At 30.1% G+C, this 12,463-nt stretch overlaps 2 protein-coding genes across 2 annotated transcripts; both read left to right on the top strand.

Moving 5' to 3' along the window:
- Positions 1 to 1,635: 1,635 nt before the first annotated feature.
- LOC137809574 (calcineurin B-like protein 1) lies at positions 1,636 to 6,081 on the top strand. Its single transcript, XM_068610686.1, has 9 exons — positions 1,636 to 1,838; positions 2,525 to 2,675; positions 3,019 to 3,101; positions 3,784 to 3,843; positions 4,167 to 4,275; positions 4,365 to 4,417; positions 4,905 to 4,985; positions 5,114 to 5,226; positions 5,332 to 6,081. Exons 2-9 carry the CDS (start codon positions 2,603 to 2,605, stop codon positions 5,396 to 5,398), a joined length of 639 nt encoding a protein of 212 aa, XP_068466787.1. The 5' UTR covers positions 1,636 to 1,838; positions 2,525 to 2,602; the 3' UTR covers positions 5,399 to 6,081.
- A 1,647-nt stretch (positions 6,082 to 7,728) lies between these two features.
- Positions 7,729 to 12,237, top strand: LOC137809954 (NAD-capped RNA hydrolase DXO1). The gene is made up of 13 exons (XM_068611021.1): positions 7,729 to 8,172; positions 8,760 to 9,007; positions 9,279 to 9,344; positions 9,456 to 9,534; positions 9,691 to 9,770; positions 9,867 to 9,890; positions 10,150 to 10,274; positions 10,666 to 10,882; positions 11,002 to 11,055; positions 11,141 to 11,187; positions 11,404 to 11,488; positions 11,793 to 11,856; positions 11,936 to 12,237. Exons 1-13 carry the CDS (start codon positions 7,836 to 7,838, stop codon positions 12,037 to 12,039), a joined length of 1,530 nt encoding a protein of 509 aa, XP_068467122.1. The 5' UTR covers positions 7,729 to 7,835; the 3' UTR covers positions 12,040 to 12,237.
- The last annotated feature ends 226 nt before the right edge of the window (positions 12,238 to 12,463 follow it).

The raw sequence follows: 12,463 nt of genomic DNA on the forward strand, positions 1-12,463 counted from the left end.
ATGTATTTAAAATATATAAATAATATATATTTTGTAATATAATATAAGCATATGTCATTATAGAGTCCTCGTATATTCCTAAAGTAAATATTGTTCTTTTATCCTAAAATAAATATTAAACAATAAAAATAATGTTAAAAAATTGGAAGAATAAAAAATTTACAAAAACTAAACCAAGAGTAATTAATTTTAAGAAGCTAAAAATATATCTAAATTACTTTTTATTTTATTATTATAAACAATTGTCTATTAACATTATTTTATAAATCAACAAGTTACTTCAAACTTCATCTCCGCCGTTAACTTCCTTCCAACCGTGTTATCTGAACGGCCCACAAAACAGCTCCAGTTAAAACCATTGTTCTTTTTCATATTCCTTAGGAATAAAAAGAGTAAAAATATTAAACGAAAATATATCTATATATTTGCATTATAGTATCATGTAAGAAAAGTCATATTTTGAATAATTATTTAACTTTCATTTAAAACGCCAAAAAAATATCTCTGGAATCATTTAAGTTTTATTATTTTACAACATTTAAAATGAAAATTCTTTTTTAATCCATGTTGTGTAAGAAAACATATTAAATTAATTATTATTATTATTATTATAATACTTCAAAAGATATTAATATATAAAAAACGACTAGGCTTCACCTCACCGGTGGGTGGGTGAGCCATCAAATTAGAATTTTGAAAAAAAATAAAGAAACAGTCTTTATCTAACTCAACGCATAGCTAACGGTGTTACGTTTTCATCTTTTTTTTTTAATCTGTTAACTAGGTCAGAATTTTGTTCTCTTACCATTATTTAAGGTTTTAGTAATTTTTTAGTTATTTATAATTTTGGATACTTATATTTTTAAATTATTGTTCTATTTCTATTTTTTTTTAAATATGAATGTGCTGAAAAGAAAAAAAAAACGTTACTTCCGTTTTTTTTTCACATATAAATAAAACTATATCTTATAGTAAATCAATCTTTTATATTTAAATAAAAATACTCTTAAAAGTTAAAAGAAAGATCGCACGCATACTTTACATATTCGGAAATTGAAAACACCATTTTGTCAAACAATTATTACTTTCATAAATTATTTCAAGAAATTAATGAAAAAGTAATAATATATATTTATCAACACTTTACCATACCATAATACAGAAATAGATTATATATATATATATATATATATATATATATATATCAACGTTAACATGTGTGTTATCAATTTTAGAATGTAGATAAGAGTTATTAGAGTTTTTTTTTTCAAAAATAACTGATTTTTTTAAGTGCATCAAAACATGAAAATAAATTATAGAAGTGTGAATTTTTTTTGCATAAAATTACAACGTGAAAGCTATAAATATAAAATAGTTTTATCTATGTAGGATATGGGATGTAGTTAAAAAAATAGAGTTATGATTTAAAAATTTGTAATTTGAGAAGTGAGTCTAACATTTTCAATAATGAAAATATGAATTCTAATTATAAATTATGTGGAAGAATTTTTTTAATTATTTACTAAAATACTTTTGTTGTTGAAGTTTATAATATGTGGAGTTATTGTATAGCTGTCTAGTTTCTTTTAAGAGTACGTAATTGGTTAAATGACTTGTCGAAAGCGGTTTTTTGTTGGCCATTTCCAACCTTACTTCGGTTGAGGATCCCATGGTTTAGGGCACCAACACCCCTTCAATTTCAAACCCCACTCTTAGATTTCACTTTCATCTCTCAACAATTTTTTAACCCTTTTCCTTATATTTACATACATCTTATTCAACCAATGGACAAATATATAGTTAAAACATCAAAATCCAAACACCAAATTTTCAAATTGGTGAGTCTTCTTCCCCACGTCATTCATGCACGACACTGTGTTCCCGCATTCATGTTTTTTCATGATACATGAAATGTTTTATCTTTTGTTTCATTTAGGGTTTCTCGTTGATTGCCATAAGGTTTGAGTGCATGCATGCATGCATGCACGAAGAGGGGAACGTAGTTTCAATGTCTCAAAATTTAACGGATTTCGTTTTACAATTGTATCGTTTGTTTACCAGATTCTACATAATTAGCACGCGTTGTCTTGTTTGATGTGTGCGTTAACGATACAACGTTGGTGATGGAATCCTTAATTTATACAACAATTGATCAAATAATGTTCGAAATTGTGGCTTTGGTAGGTTTGATTCTGTGAGTTTGTTGCATACGAACCCTTTTTCCCAGAAAGAGAAATCTAACATCTATTTTTAATCAATTAATCGATCATACTTTTCTCGTCAATATCCATGTTGTCTTGATGATCAAAATTATCTCTTTTTCTGCAATATTTTTTTTAAACAAACGATGAATTTAAGAGTTGGTCTTCCAGAAAGTCTCGTTTTGCGATCACGATCAAATATATATCATGTGATGGTTAATTTAGTTTCATTTGCTCCTTTTACAATGCTAATTAATGTAATTTGCAGTGATGATAATGATTTATTATTGACTATTTCTTCCTTTTCAATTGGCAATTTTAAGATGTTTTAGCGATATATTTGACTGAAGCTCGAACACTACTACTCCAGTACGTGTTGCGTTGCTTATATTTCCTTCATAATGGGTTGTTTCCACTCCAAAGTACGTGAATTTCCCATGGAAGATCCCTTTGCTCTTGCATCTGAGACAGCTTGTAAGTATTTTTTTTTCTGATGAATAATGCAAAATTATGATTCTTGCAGAGTTGTTACCTTGTTATTTGAGATGCTTGTTGTTTACACATTGTACAACCTTTGTAACATTTTGAAAAATGGTGTTTCCTTGAGGAAAAAAGCTTTTTGTGATGTTTTTATCAAGACAAAACCAACCTTATTTTTGGAAGAAAAATTTATAGTAATATATTCACTTGAGTCATGTTGCTTGTTATATAATATTGTTTTAAGAAAAATAACCTTTGTTGTACAGTTTTCTGAACCTTTCTTTCACGTAATAGACTCTTGTAGTTTTAACTTATTTGTTAATTTTTGGTTTGCCAGTTAGCGTCAGTGATGTTGAAGCACTATATGAGCTTTTTAAGAATATTAGCAGGTCCGTCATCGATGATGGTCTCATAAGTAAGGTAACAAACAGAACCTCCATTAATGATTTCTACCCTCTCTCTTTCTTCTGCATTATCATGCATTATCAGAAGGAAAAAAAATTTCTTTTTTACACCAGTACACAGTAAAAATATATACTTTACACCACGTTATAATAATATAATAATATTAAAAATAAAAAATAAATTAAATATAATCAAGATATTATTTTATTGCTGTGTAAAGTGAATGTTTTTTTATTGTTCTAAGAGATTGTTCATATGATATATCTTGTTTGAATATTAGGTTAGTAATCACTATAATTTTCAAACTAATTATTTCTAATTATTAAAGTGAATAATGAGGATATTTGATTCTATCTTTCTTAAATGACACTTTAATCTAAGTGAATTATGTGATGTATTGAATTTTTAAGTTAGAGTTTTATTTAAGTCATCTCATTCAGACTGATTAGTATGTATATAGATTCTTTAGATGGTACTTGTTTGGTTCTAATGAGTTCTGGTATAGAGATATCTATTTTATTTTTTTTATGTATAGGGTCAGAACATTTTTTAATTATTCCATTTTATTTAATGTGTTAGTTTAGATAAAAAATAAGTTGTTTTATTTTTGCTTATTTAATCATATTTATGTTTTTAATATTTTGTGTTCTTTTATATTACCTAAATGTGAAGACTGATAACAAGTGTTGTTTTGCAGGAAGAATTTCAACTGGCAATTTTTAATAATAAGAAGAAGGAAAATCTCTTTACGAGTCGGGTACTTACAATTTTTTTTTCTTTTTTAAATAGTTGTTGCAGAAATGCATTTTTTAGCACTTTAAATAATGCATTGTAATGCAAGTAATATACAAAAATTTCCAGAAAATCTTGTGTGCTATAATTGAGAACTTATAACTAATCATTCTAATTAATTGGATTCATTTAAAAATGGCTAACTTTTCTTAAGAAAGGCCCTTTTATACTCACTGTTCTTGATATCAGATCCTAATTATATATGGCATATGATTAAATAATATAGTATATATCATTTTCTATTGTTTGAAAGTACTCAGTTAAAATTAGATTTCTTTTTACATGCAGATCTTTGATCTATTTGATGTGAAGAAGAAAGGAGTGATTGACTTTGGTGATTTCGTTAGAGCACTCAATGTTTTTCACCCATCTGCACCAATAGAAGTCAAAATAGATTGTGAGTTAAAACATAATTCATCTTAATCTTTTGGTTTATCCTTATTAATCCATAATTGAACTGATATAATTGCTTCAATTTTCCTACAGTTTCGTTTAAGCTGTACGATTTAGATAATACAGGATTCATAGAGCGTCACGAGGTAATTAAGATACTAACTATTTTTTTATAAAAAAATTTTATGTTAGACATCAATATGCTACTTGACATCTCAGTTAGGCTGACACCTCAAATAACAAGAATTATTTGTCGTCATTGAAAAAAGTATTATTAAAAAAAAATATGGAGGGACTAGACCAAAACTCGTATGTTAACAAAAACGATATATAGGTAAACTATACCTATTGATAAAGAATTTTAAGAACAGACTAGATGGAAGTCTATTATACCAATGAAAGTATTATCTATGAATAAATCATAAATTAGTCAACTTATCAACACACATTCTCTTAACGAAAAATATGAATAACCTTAAACCTGATTTTTCTACGGTAATTAAGACAAGTATTTCATACGAAGCAAATGCTAACCATTTTCTTGCATGTATTTTTTTTATATATAAATGAAATTTCAATCTAAATGTTCATATATTCGTAATTTATCTATGAATATGTTATGATTTTTTACAGGTGAAGCAAATGATAAATGCCCTTCTATGTGAAGCAGAAATTAAGTTATCAGATGACATGATAGAAACAATTATTAATAAGGTGAGTTATGTTTGTTAAAAACGATTAAAGCTTTCATTTTACTTTTATTAATTAATTTCCTCTTTATCTTTCATTAGTTATCTAAAAAAAGGATTATTATTGTGTTGACATTTTATTTTTACGAGTAGACTTTCATGGATGCTGACCCTAATCAAGATGGGAAAATAGACAAATATGAGTGGAAAAACTTTGTTTTCGAAAACCCTTCATTGTTAAAAGTCATGACGTTGCCCTACTTGAGGTATGTTAGAATAAGTTTTTGGTTAAATTTAAAATCACTTTTTTTGGTTCATAAATTCTAATTATTATTGTGTAATTTAACTCGTGAATTGTGGATATAATGCAGGGACGTAACAACTGCGTTTCCAAGTTTTGTATTTCATTCGAAGGTGGAAGATGAAATTACAGAATAAGGGGTTATTGTGGCTCAATCATTACTAATAGGAGAAATATTAGGTTGATTCTCCTGTACCATGTCATTTATGATCTCTACTTAACATGTCTATTTTATTTTTAATTATTTTAAATTTTGTTTTATGGATATTCATATCCGTAAGTCAAATTATAAAGTTCTAAATATATAAATCCAGAACTAATATGTTACTTCTGGATTTCACCATCTGAAAGCTTATTTGGACAGCATAAATGACCTTCCGGATGCTTAAGATCTGAAAGCAAACATAAATGACTTCTGGATTTCAATCTTCAACACCATTTACAACACATCATTTCGGATATGAAAATCCATAACTCATTACTCACTTCTGGATATGACCATCCAGAAGCTTAAATGAAATATGAAAATAACCTTTTAGATTTTGAAATCCAGAATGTATAAAAATGACTTCTGGATATTGAAATCCATAAGCAAATGTGTGAAAAGGGTATAATAGGATTTTAAAATTTTCGTTGGGTGCTAGTCAAAATTGATTGAGTTGGGTGCAGGAAGCAATTGTCAAATATTAGTAGTTTAACTTACTCTTTTTGGTTGGTTTTTTTTTTTTTTCTTTAACAAAATAGTGAATTTTTTAGATGACTCTTACTCCTTTTATTATTTTCAATCAATTTCAATCAATAATATTAAAAAATATATTATATTAGAAAATATGTTGCCAACACTTTTCTTAGTTAATCAAATCTGGATTGTATTTTTTTTTAATATATATAGAAGACCAATTTTATTTTATTTAAACTGGTTGCGTGCAAAAAAAATAGAAAAATGAAGTCAAGATAGGTAAATATTAAAAAAGATGCTGACAAAAAAACATGATTATTAAGAGATTAAATTCACTTGCTGTCGCAAACTAGCAAAATTTCACTGTGATATAATTAATTATTAATCTTTGCGCACTCATTTTTTTTCCTTAATGAACTCAATTGACAAATCTAGAAAAAACGTAAATCATTTTTAAAGAAAAACTATATTAAGTACAATAAACTTATTATTTTTTACAATCAACACTTTAAAAACTACATCAATGAATTTTACTGTATTAATAATGTACAACTATTATGTAGAATATATTAAACTACATTTTGAAAAACGCTGTTAAAAGTAAAGCTAAGAATATTCTCCTTTAACTTTTAAAAATAACATTAGAGAAATATAATATTATAATTTAATAATATTAACAGTAAAAATTACATATTTCATAAGTTTTTAACATTCAACATATACTTAAAAATCAAATTATATTATAACATATAGTTTAATGCTTCAACAATGCATGATAATATTTTTTTTTAAATTAAAAAATTAAAAATGTGGCAAATACTTTATACTTTTAAAAGAAAAATAAAATAAAATATTTTTCAAGAAAATCACTTACCTGGCTCTGAACCAAATTTTAGCTAGATTTATCTAAGTTTCCAGATTTCAATTATGTTATTTTAATGAATAACACCAATTCACCAATTATCCCATTGAATGGGTTTATCTAGTCTTATTCTCAAAACTAGTCTGTTTTCTGTAACCTTTGTTTTTATGTTTCTTAGGCCAAAAATCTAAAAAAATCACTTAAAAAAATAGTGATATTAGAGTTCAAAGAGTGACTTACTTATAAAATAAATTTATAATTTAAAAAAAATCAAAATAGATTTTAAACTCGTAATAAAGTAATTTCGAAATGATATTTTATTTTAAAGTGTTTTGAAATGTAAAATGCATAATAGTAAAATTAATTAATTATAGAATATATTCTAGAGACTTTTATATAATTTTTCTAGAGGTAATCCTTTCTGATAATACTTTTTCTTAAAAAAATGTTCAGATTTTAAAAGATCATTTTAGTTATTTAAGGAGTATAAAAACAATTAAGGAGTTGTTAAAAGTAATTCCATACTCTGAAATATGTACCCATTACTCTTTTATTGGGCTGAAAGGGGATGAGTGTGGGGGAGAGTAATACTTCCATAATTTTTCTGCTTAAGTGTTAAAAGAAAAACTTCAAATTGTCCATAAATAAAAAATATTTCAGTTTGTATAAATAAAAAAATTATTTAAATTTTTAAATTAAAAAATATTATAAATCTTGAAAACATAATTTAGATTGGATAATCTATAGTACTTTTTTAAAATAGATTATATAATTTAAAATACACTTTTAGATTTTTTATGTTAAAAATAATTCTAGATTATGTAATATAGAATGTATTGTGGATATTTCAAATTTTATAATAAAAAAACTAAGATTCGATCATTTTAATATTTCTAGAGGTGCACAAAGAATAGACAAGTGTAAAAAGCAATTGGTGAGAGTTGTAAGTAGTGGCCCAAATAAAAGAGAAAAAACAAGAAACGAAGAATGCTTTGATGAGCATTGCATCCCACTGAAACGAAAAGCGTGTCGAATGGATTTCACGGAGAAGGACCTATTCGGCGAAGATTCCGACAACGACAATGGGTCCCACTCCTCAGCTTCCTCTTCCTCCTCCTCCGCCGCTTCCTCTTCCTCCTCCTCGTCATCTTCCACCTCTTCCTCTAAATCCAGCGAGGGCGCCGCTGACTCCTCCTCCGCCAGCGGCAGCGCCAGCAGCGGCGCCGAGGAAGACGATGGTAATGGTGACGTCGTAGACAGCAATAAGGCCGGCGCCTATCACCCTCACGACTACGAAGACAAAGATCTGTTTGACTCCGATAACGAAGATTACTGTAAAACCCTCGCCAGAAGTCCTTATCCTATTCCTGGTAAATTCTCTTTCTCTCTTTGGTTTGAAGTATGTGCTGAACAATTGTTTTGCTACTTTTTCGTGATTTATGGATTGGAAAATTAAATAGTGAGTGTTAGTCTTGTTGCTCACGTGTGAACGAATCCTGTTATGCGATGGTGAATTACTATGTCTGATGGAAAATAATATAGCATGTATGTATTACTTGGAAAGAAATCTGTTATAGTGAAAATCGGGGTAGCTTATGTAGTTGAAAAATTTGTAGAATGTCGCATGAGGTGGTTCGGGCATGTATAGAGAAAAGGAGTAGAAGAATAGAGAGTGAATCAGGTGGAGGGCATTAGGAATGATTTAGAGGTTAATGTTTGTATATAAATGTGATATTATTGACTATAAATCATTGTGGGTCGTATGACTTTTCTAGTCATCCCTACTTAATAGAAAAAAAAGTTTTGATTGCTTGTTGCCAGGCATTTTAGGTATTCATCTCATAATGGTGCTTCTGTTTTTCTGCAGAAGTTAAACATGTTGATGAATTAAAAAAAATATGATTGTTGATTTTATTTCTTAATTCGTTTTATGGCAAGATGTGATTTTCTCTGGCAGTATTGCCTGCCACCCGCAATGCGAATAATCAGGGTAGAGGGGGCTTTGGCCGCGGTCGTTGGCAGCAAGGGTATCAAAATGATAGAGGAGCCGGCCTTCTTCCTCGTCCTGGACCCTATCCTCAGAGGCAGAATTTTGGATACGGAAATAGGTTTCAGAACGGTCGCCATGATGAGCGCTTTGTCTCTGAGTTGAAGCTTTCAAAAAGTGAAGAAACTCTGTCAAGAAAGTGCATTGCTTTTCAGGAGGTAGGGGAATGCTATTTTCCTATATTTAACTTCTGCTGCATCAAGCAATTTATTGTTCATTTAAGAATTTGAGAAATTATCACAAAGACAGAGTTTTATATGTCAATATTAAACTTTACTCATTATGTTGAAGCTGGTGAGCCAAGGAAAATGAATTATTCTTTTTTCCTGTGGTGGTTTCTTGATGCGATGGTTTAGTCTAATGTTATAAATTTCCTTTCTGGATTTATGTGTTGATTATGTCATTATCTTTTCTTGATTATTCTGGCAGCCTTGTGAAATTGCCTGCTATAGTCGTGTAGAAGGCGGTGAAGTATTCTTTGATGATCGAAGCTTGGTAAGCTGTTTGATATCCTCAATTATTTTATTGCTTTTGTTTCGTTCTCTTTGCAATATATTGTCATGGTATTATGCTCATTTAAGTGCTTTCTTTTTCCTGTTTATTTAGAGACTTTTTAAGCGCCATATTACTGAGGACGTTGGAGCTGATTTGAATGAAGGTTATGATACATTCATTCCCAAAAAAGGTACATGATTTGTCTATTAATCCAATCTTCTGGTTCGTGAATTTAGTTGGAATATGGAATGCTACTTGGATGATTTGTGTATGAGAAACAATGTCCAGTTGTACACCACTATTTATGTTACCAATACTCTTGTTCTGTTGTTAATTTGTAACGCAGACTTAGGCTCAGAGGGCTTTGGTGATCTTCTTGCTTGCATTAGAGACAAAAATGTCCCCCTTCAAAACATTCATTTTGTGGTATGATATGTATTATGATCTATATTTTGAAAATATTTAATATGTTACTGAATTAATTTCTGATCGTTGTGCATCAATCTTGTTTCATCTTTGCAGACATTCCGTAACAATCTTAACAAGGTAATTTATACATTTTGAATTGGTTTGCTTTTGGTCAGAGCCTTATCAGATCTTTATTTTTTAGAAAACACTATCCCAATTTGTGATAACCTTTGTTGTTAACTTTAATTGCAACTAACTGCATGTGAACATATTTTTGGTATTGCCACGGGTTTTCCCAAACCTCACTAGGCCAGGCACAAATTCCAGTTGTGGTACTGTGATTGCCGCTGGTCCTACAAAGCATATGAGTATTAACTAAGTACTTTTGTCTTAGCAGATACTGGCAACAGCTTATATCCGCCACGAGCCTTGGGAAATGGGGGTGCACAAAAGGAATGGTGTTGTCTATCTTGATGTGCATAAGTTACCAGAAAGACCACAAAGTGATTTAGACCGTAGGAGGTAGGCTTACCTACCTTTGAATTTCTTGATGCGTGGATTTGTAAGTATTTAATATAATCAACAGAGCAGCAGTCAAGGCAGATTATTTGGGTATGTTGACTGTGCTAAAGAGAAGTAGTCAATATAACAAAACAGAGTAGATTTTAGGTAAAATGAAAAAGAATTTTGCTAAGGTGAAGTGTGTGGTATCGAGCTGATAGAAATGGTTTTGCATCCACGTCACACTACCTTCTTCCCTCTGCATGGTTGGAAATAATGCCTTATATTGTAAAAAAAATGTTTTATTTTCTACTGCTCAAGCTCAGCTGGTACACAAAATAAATTTTTTCTTCCCCCTTTTTGCTTTGATTTTATTGGGATAAACCTTAAACTTAATGAGTTTTGCAATTAGATGTTATGTAGGATATTGTTTTGAGAGCCTTGCCACTGAAGATCCTAGAAGAGCAGATGGAGAAGGGATACATCATGTTGATGCCAATGTTGAATTCTGTTCTGTGATTAAGACAAAATTAGGAGCTCACCGCATCTTAATGGGTGCTGAGATGGATTGCTGTGATTCAACTAATGAGGGAAAGAGATTTTATGTGGAGTTAAAGACAAGTTGTGAGGTTCACATAGTTCTGGCTGTCTTCTGTTATACTTCAATTTTGGCTCTTATTTTTCTTTTCTAATTAATAATACCTTAATGTTGTCTTAATAATACGCAACTGTTATTTTTATGATCCAGTTAAATTATCATTCTGAGGAAAGATTCGAGAGAGAAAAACTGTTGAAGTTTTGGGTAACATTTCCTATATTTTGAAACCAATCCATTTGTTTTTCATCTCCATGTGATATATTCAACAAGGCTCTGTTTGTGCTTGCAGATTCAGTCATTTCTGGCAGGTGTTCCATATATTGTCATAGGATTTAGGTAACTGTTGTTTCTGCTTCATATCATTACAAAATCTTTGGTTTTCCTCAACATTGTGTGGGAAAGTTACCCAATTCAACTAGGTTTGGAGAAATTGATTTATGCTCATTTTAACATAATCATCTTCTTACATCTGGCATGTATGAAAACTGAAAATTCATACTGCTAGTGCTTTCTACTTGTTTGTTTATATTGTTTATTTTCACTGTGGTACAGGGACGATGCAGGTCGTCTTGTACGGACAGAAAGACTTAGAACCAAAGATATAACTCAGAGAGTAAAAATGAAGAACTACTGGCAGGTATAACTGCTGTAGGCATGGGGCTAATCTTTTATCTGGCTGGATACTGCATCATTAGTCAATTTAAATCGCAGTAAACCCACCTGTGGGTCATGGACGACGTTTCAGATGTTATTTCCTTCTCTCACATCAATGAGTATAAAAACATACGTACTTATACATGCAATTAATCGTCGCATAGCTAATTAAGGGTCGTTCAAAATCATCTTAGGAGAATAAAATATTGGAAAACCACATTCATATCTGTAAGTTCTGAAGTGTGATAATTTTCCTTCTCATCATGATTAACAAAATCTGTTGGCAGGGAGGAGTCTGCTTGGCTTTTGCGGATGAGGTATTATGCTGGCTTTATGGAACAGTAAAAGAAGGTGAGTATACTAGGCGTACACCCTCTCTGTTTTTCGTTTTGTTGAAGTAGTGACCAATTGCTTGTATTTTTGGTTTCAGATGAAGATTACATTTTGCAGTTTGCTCCACCTTTCAACCGTTTGGAGCTTCTGCAAGGCCAGTCCTGCCCAGATGTAATTATTAGTCATTTGGAGCTGTTGTGAAAATTTGGAGACCTTAACAGTTAAGGGGAATCAACTCTGGTGTTTTCCCCGCTGCTTTGATAATTTCACGAACCTTTTTAGTATAGGGTTACCCTCTGTGAGTGCTGAGAATTGCATTCACAACTTAATAGAATTTTGCCCAAATATTATCTATGGCCTTGTTTAGTTGGAATATAGTTTTTCATTTTACTGTTCTCAGCTTTATGCCCTTCCCCATTTTCTAAACCTCACTAACTGCATAGACAACACATTTATGTTAAATACATTTATAGGACTTGTCACTTGGTATTCACCTCCGAAACAATTGTTTCCTGTGTGTTGTTATCCGCTGGAAAAAGCACTCACAGACTAATTATTCCAACTCAATTGAAACTAATTGTCTTCCAAATCTCCAATTACGGAATGATGAAGACAGTTTTATGGA

This window comes from Phaseolus vulgaris, chromosome 2 (assembly GCF_000499845.2).
Source record: "Phaseolus vulgaris cultivar G19833 chromosome 2, P. vulgaris v2.0, whole genome shotgun sequence".
NCBI lineage: Eukaryota > Viridiplantae > Streptophyta > Magnoliopsida > Fabales > Fabaceae > Phaseolus > Phaseolus vulgaris.